Source organism: Callithrix jacchus, chromosome 18 (assembly GCF_049354715.1).
Source record: "Callithrix jacchus isolate 240 chromosome 18, calJac240_pri, whole genome shotgun sequence".
Classification (NCBI taxonomy): Eukaryota; Metazoa; Chordata; class Mammalia; order Primates; family Cebidae; genus Callithrix; species Callithrix jacchus.
The window spans coordinates 38,548,507-38,555,934 of record NC_133519.1 but is presented as its reverse complement, the minus strand read 5'-3'; the positions used below and the strand labels follow the sequence as shown (position 1 = coordinate 38,555,934).

General features: G+C 36.6%; 1 protein-coding gene across 1 annotated transcript in view; it reads right to left on the bottom strand.

Moving 5' to 3' along the window:
* Positions 1-2,055: 2,055 nt before the first annotated feature.
* Positions 2,056-7,428, bottom strand: part of RGS5 (regulator of G protein signaling 5) — a 56,431-nt gene continuing 51,058 nt past the window's right edge. The window contains exon 5 of the mRNA XM_002760307.5: positions 2,056-7,270. Within this exon, the coding sequence (XP_002760353.2) occupies positions 7,109-7,270 (162 nt within the window). The 3' untranslated portion in view covers positions 2,056-7,108. The remainder of the gene's footprint in view (positions 7,271-7,428) is intronic.

Below are 7,428 nucleotides of genomic sequence, written 5' to 3'. Positions count from 1 at the left end.
TTTTGTATGTGATGACCATTACCCGACTGATCACCATTAGTAATTTGGCTGATATGACTGGCCAGGCAAGAAGGTTCCTCCTTTGCTCTCTGGGCTCTAAGTGTCTGTGTTCCCCAAATTGCTGACATCTAAGCTGAAAGAATCTGCAAAGAGGGGAGGAGTGAACTTTCATCCTGGGCTTATGAGAGCATGTGTAACGTCTGTTCCAACTCTGACATTTTCTGTATCTGGACTTTTTCTTTATTGCCTTCCTTGCTCATTGTTAGTCTACTTGTTTGAGAAACTCAAATAGTATAGAAGTTAAGGCTTTCGTTTAGTTAAATTAAAATAGTCAAAATAGATGTTCAATTAAAACAAAACATCCATTGTCATTCACACTTATTCATGAAAGTGCCTATGCTCCAATTTTTTTTTTTCAGTGTCTCTTCTGTTTTCCAAGAATTCTGCTTGGAAGCAAAAAGGCTTAGGGCATGTAACAGCAAAATCTGAGGCAGCTGTCTATTTCTCACTTGTCACAGACAGTTCTTTCTAGTAGCATTCACAAGGCATCACTCTTTCAAGGCGTAACTGACCTTCAAAATTGCCTGTGGGTGTACCCACCCCTGTACCCCTGGCATCAAAAGCATTCTCCTACGGTGAAAGTGACTTGAAAATGTGACCTCATTAACAGAGACCAGGCTAACCTGGCCACAGAGACTGTCTGCCAAGGATGGAATAAAAAAATTGACTTTTAAATAAAATTTCCATTGATATCTTTTATTGCTTTACCAAGTTAAATTGTTCAAAGAGGGTAAGATTTGACCAACCAGTGGAAAGGCATGGAAAGCAGACTAGGAGCTTGTCAGATGAAACGAATTAAAATGCAGGATGTAGTGGAGGCACTGGGAAGCCATCTGAAAAGTTAATGAACTTGGAAAGTGGTTAATGGGCAAAATGATTTTCGAGGTACTGCTGATTTGGAAAATGTAAAACTGGTACAATGTGCTTTAGAAATCTGATAACTTGGAGCTCTTGGCCTACCTGACTTTGACAGATGATAGAATGGGTTCCCACTTGGAGAATGGTTCATTTAACCTCTTTTGTTCAAGTTAGAGCCAATAACCCTAATGTCATGAGGAATTATATGGGGTTACTTTTGTTTAGTGAGCCAAACAGGCATCTGAGAGACAGTCAAACGGATCTCTAATCTCTGTTCTGCCACTGATTTGCAGAGTGACTTCAAGAATATCACTTCTCTGTAGGGGAAACAAAGAAGTGTGGATGATCTTTGCTCTAATGATAGTTCTTGGTGAAAACTATTGGAAACTCATTCAAGGTAATAAAAATAAAGAGGAGAGTAGGTGGTATTGAAATTATTCAGGGGCATCATATCTATATTAAATACAGTTAGGCCTCATGAAGCCTGGGGATAAAAATTAAGAAACTTATCAGAGACCAAGACAGACACTCTCTTTAATCTCTCTTTATGTCTGTCTGCCTGTCTCGTTCTCTCTCTTTGCAGGATTTCTCCCTATAAATCTGCTCCTATTGCTTCTTTCTGAACACAACCTTCCCCTTTTACCCAGTTTCAACCCCACTAGTTGTATGATCGCCTCTTACCCAGTCTCAATCCCACATTATCTTAACGACTTAAGCATCAGATCTGTGGTCACAGAATTAAGCTGCTTGCAGTGGCATCTGGATTTCAAATCTTTCAGGTCATTCACCAGGGGAGGAAGAGACAGGAATTATTATACTCACTGAATGTCGCAGGATCCAAATGACGTAATATGTTCAGTCAGTTTCTAACAGTGATGGCACCTGAGTCAATAAATTATTGTCACCTGAATCCAAAGGAAAGTAGTCAACGAGTGTATGAAAATGGGATACTTTGTATTTCCCTGAGTTTTGCATGTCAGGCTGTATTATAGTTGGCCCTTATTAGTATAGTAAGCATCCTCCCAATTGATCAAGAGCTAACCTGGTATGAGAAGCATGGTGAAACAACAAGCCTATCTTAAGGAAGAACGTTTCATGTAGAAAATATATGGGAGTCAAGAAGGACTCATATGAGGCTGTTATAGAGATATATATTTAATATAATATGTGTGATGGTGGTTACAGATATATATTTGGTGCTTTAATTATCCAGAAGTGTGAGTCATATAGTACATAAAGTATTGAATACAAAATTCTAAAGATAAACACAATTGTTCTTGAATTTAAAATATATGGGACAAATGCTTACAAACAGATTTATAAACCTTCCACTTCTACTGCATTTTCCTGGCTGTGTCTTCTGAAGATGACTTGTGAGTTGTAACATGAAGAAAAATAGCTCCTTCAAATTCTGACACTGTATGACATAAAAAGAACTTTTGGCAAATATTTATTCATATTACTTGTCTCCGGTGGCAAATTTCTCAAGCATTTCTCTTTTTATTGTCTATGCCATAGCCTGTATGTTTTTCTAGACAGGAAGTTAAATGCTTTTAATGTATTAATTATTACATAATTGAAGTTAGACCCAAATATTTTAAATATTTCCTCCTGCAAAGGGAGAAGACAAAGGGAGGAATACGGACGAGGTGGAGAGGCCAAAATATCTCAGGTGAGAGAACAAGTATCTTGCAAGAGGCTTGGTAAACAGGATGTAAAGGTTGAAGAGGCTGATTGGTAGTTTCTCTACTAGAAAAATAAAAAGATTTTTTATTAAACCATGAGTTGAGAATAACATTCCAAAGATTTGTTGTTGTGGTTGTTGCTGCCTATTACTCTCTGCTGTAAGTTACCATTCAAAGCCAGGAGTGTCTTCTCAGTTGGAAAAGTTGATCTTTTTAGTTCTGGGATGGGTAAGTGATGCTGGGAAAGCCTTCCTTTAAATATTCATTGCTCTTGTTTGCCTCAGAACCTATTTGGTGAAAAGTGTTTAACACAAACAGTAGCTGCTAAATTGTTAACTAAAGAGCTTTGTGCCAAGGAAGTGTTCAGTATATGCTTGTCTAATAGAATGAAGAGACTATAAACCAGAGAGCTTTAATAGCAATTTATCCTGGTTTATAAACCAGGATAAACCAAGCTGCACCAAACTTTATGTCCAAAACCTACATAGTGTTGCCTAGCCCTTGGGTTTGGATGCTTGGATGTTAGAAATTCCATTTTCCATTCTCTGCTTTCTGGCACATGCCAAGACAAATATGCAAGCCTCAAATTTTATTCTTTTTTCTAGTCAAGGCTTTCTAGGCTGTTAAAATAAAATTTTACATCTAGCTGCATTGCAAGTCAGGAAATACCTTCCTGCAAATATTGAAGATGGCAAAAGCTAGTTTCAACCATTCTGAACTGCTCTTAAATATTTCCTAGCAAAGGGATGAATTTCATAGGTCTGGCACTAACTTTTTAACTACTTCCCTTCTCCCCTTTCTTCCCTTTCTTCTCATGACCACTCTCTCCTAAACTTGCTAAATTCCCAGGAAACAGGGAAAATGGCCTGCTAGGGGAAACAGTTTCAATATTGAAAATCATTTCTCTGAAATATAGCCTTTTCAATGATTCTCAAATTTGTCATTGGATAGGCAGTTCCGCAAAAACTTAGAAGGGAATGCTTATCAGTTTATCAATTTATCTGTTAATGGCCCAGTTTTTATTGAAACTATTGCATGTCTATTACTCTTTGGAGAATAATTAACAGCTCCATCCTATTGAAATAGCTTGTGTACAGAGAATACATCTACCAAATAAAATCTATGGCTTTGTAGAGGATAAAAATAAAAGTAATTTCTTTCACCAAGTTCTTCTCCTTGGCATGGAAAACTGAAATCTACTCGAAGCATAATTTATACAATAGAGAATTGGAGTACATAGGGTATGGAGAGTGAGGCACAAAACGTTTCCACACGTTTGGCTTTATTAATGTGAAAGCAAAGTTACTGAAATGCCTCAGTTAGTTCTGCGTTTTAAAAGGTGTCTATCTGGAAGAAAAAAAAATGTGCCTCCATGTGTGTTTGTGTGTTTCTGTGTGTGTGTGGGGGGGGGGAAGATAGATTATTCACGTGCTTGAAGATTATTCACACTACTTTAACAAATCGACATAGAACATGCCTTTTAATTAACTGTAGAGTTAATAGTCTCTCTCTTTGTCCTGATGTAATTTAAATCTGAATCTAATTCCAGCCCTAAACTATATCAAAACCAGGCAGAAAAACTTAAGTTACAGGCAATTATCTGGGCTAGTCTTAGGTTTTTTTCTCAAGAGTGAGAACCATATTTTCCTATTTCCATTGACCACAATTTGGTTCCACCACCTTTGTACAACTCCAATTCACTCCCAACTGTAGTTATGTTTTCACAGGGGATGAAAACTCTGGCACCACAGGGCTCTTGCATCAAGCTTCATGCTTTCCCGGACATTAACTCAAGAGAATGTACAAGAGGAGGAGGAGGGGGAGATGGAGTGATCGATATTACACATGTTTTTCCTGAAAAGATCACCCCACTTTTTCTGACTTCCCAGAATTAAAAGAATGTATTTTATTTGTATTACCTTGGAAATTATTAGTAACACAGGATTTTTTCTAAGTTTCACCAAAAACTTTCAAAAGTGTTCAAAGAAATTTTCTAGAACAATTTCAATACATTTGGTTTATCATTTGGGGCTAGAATATTTGTATTCTTTCTAATTTTATTACTTCATATGTTAGAAGAGTTTCTAACATGTGTGTGAATATGATTTTAAATGTAGGATTATATAGCTATAGATATCGATAGACATATATGTAGATATAATGTTACGATATCACTATAGGACATTCTGTCTTCCATCCTTTTTATATCTCCTCAGAATGGCTTTCATGGGGCTCTTTCCTGCCCTCTACCTCCTAGATTCAGCTTATTAAAAGGTAAAAGCCCATCTTATTTTCCACCGAAACGTCTACCCACTTCCATAGGGTGTCCAGTTAATTTCTGAGTACAGTCCATTGGCATCTTCATAACATCAACCCTCCAGGTGAGATCTGTAATAGCTAGTTAATTATCTGGGAATTTTCAAACATTTGGATATTTCAAATAAAGTGAATAAAATATCTGAATTTTGTATTATTGGATTATATTTTTCTTTAAATGTTTTAGCATTTATGAAAAATGCACCAAGATTTTGGATTTCTAACATTTCTAGCTGTATGAGAGAGTAAAGGGCTGGCAGTTTTTTAGCTTGGGAGCAATGCAGATAGGTGTTGAAGCTGGTGCTGGAAGTGCACTCTGGAAATTTTTATCTGAGATTCTTGTCAATCCTACGCGATTGCATGTAATGAGAACTTCATGATTGCAACATTGATCTGGCCTAGCTCTGGACTGCTTGATGAAGGAGGGTTTTTTTTGACATAAAAATACTGGCAACTATGAATGAATTCACACTACTAGCAATTGTTGGCAGCACAGCCAGCCACTCTACCCATTTTCAGAGCATGAAATGGCAAGTATTCAGCAGGTCAAATTATCCTCGAAGTCACAAAAACAGGGAAAACCCAACAAGCACAGTCGGTGTTTGCCTGAAGAATACGGTCACATAGTTGCTTCACTTTCAATATTCTTAAGAAATAACCAAATAAATGAGCTACAAATATGGGAAACTAAGAGTGTGTGAATGAAAAAGAGCAACAAAAGGAGGAAATACAAGACTAGACAATGTAATAGTCTACTTAACATTGCAGAATTTTATTAATCTTTTAAAAGTCACCCTCTTTCTTCTGAGTTAACTCAATATCCTCATCTCGATTACCCTCAGACATGGTTTACTTCGATTTTGTTACTAAATTCTGTAAAGCATTATTTAATCAAATCTATTAAAGAATAGAAAAATTCTAGCAAGACTTATAATCATGAAATACAGAATTAAAAGTTTAAACCTACCAAAAATCCTATGGTCTATCAATTAGCTGTGAATAAGGCATATCAGGAGCATAAATCTGTGCTTTGGACTGTAAGTAAAATTTACTAATGCAGGAAGCAAAATAGTGAGGGAATAGTGGGGTTGCTGAAAGATTACCTTTTTTTTGCAAAATGCAGTGTACCTTAAATGTGTCTCACCTTAGAAGGCCTCTACCTATAGTCACATTAATTTTTCTAAAGACAATTTGCTGTTTTGAAGACAAATGTCATTAGTCTATGATCATAGCTTTGTAGGACAATTAGCCATTTTAGAATTGACCATATTCGCTCTTTTTAGTGTATAGCCATCTTGATATTTAGGTGGGAGACTACTCCAATGAAGAAAGTTTTATTTTACATGATTGGATTTAGAAATTTGTGAATTTTACACTAATAAGAATTTTAAATAATTTGAAAATGCAAACATTTGACCTACAGTCTAGGAGCATAGATACATATAAAGTAGTTCACTGCTGACCTTAGATCATTGATTTAAAACAAAATTTGGTAACCATGGGCAGGTGGAGGGAGGCCAGTGAGGAAGGTAAAAATAGGAATCTATACGAATTGTGTTCAGATTGATTTTGTATAAACACAATGTATTCATGGTTGCATCTCTTATTTATAATACCTAGCTAACATGAAGGTGTTCCAAGGGAAGGATCAATATTTTAAATAACATCTTTGCTTAAAATATACAGTGGCTGCTTCATAAAAATCTTATCACCTTTTATTAACCAAGTTCAGAAATAATTAGAGGAGTGAGCTTCCTGGATCAGAACTGAAACAAGTGAGATCAATTAAGCTCCTTTGAAACAGGTCTGTTCACACTTAGATTTTTTTTCAGACCAATTAAGGTGGAAATCTATTACCTAAATCCACATTCACTGATACCATATTCTTGTTTTATATTTCTTTGCCTTAGGCAGAATTTTTCTGTGATTCTGATTGGGTCTGACTAAAACTGAAGACATCTTAATTAAGAACAGGGCAGGAAGAACTGAGAGGGGAAAGAAGGCCTTCAAACAGTAGATAAGCATCCCAAGCAGTGTAGGCGAAAAGAGTAAGCAACATCCCCTGGGATTTTTCCCATGTGGGTATCACTGAGCAAAGCTGCTGTGGGAAGATATATGGATTACTGGGAAACGCAGGGTTATTGTGGAGGAAATAACTCACAGGATGATTTCATGGCCTGGCTAAATTACTACTTGATTAACTCCTGATAATACTCGGAGCGCACAAAGCGAGGCAGCGAATCCTTTTCCATCAGGGAATGAATTCTTTTCTGGGCCATGTCAAAGCTGCTCAGGGAAGGTTCCACCAGGTTCTTCATTGTGATGTCCTTAGTGAAGTGGTCAATATTCACCTGTGGACCAGGAAACAGGATCACTAAGTAAACTGAGGTATAAAATTTGATGAGGGGTGAAGAGGGAGATGGAATTTCTCATCAATAAAACATAAGAAGGGAGGAAAGTCATTAAAAAGTGAGACATGTCACTTCTCACTTTATAGGTGATGGAATAA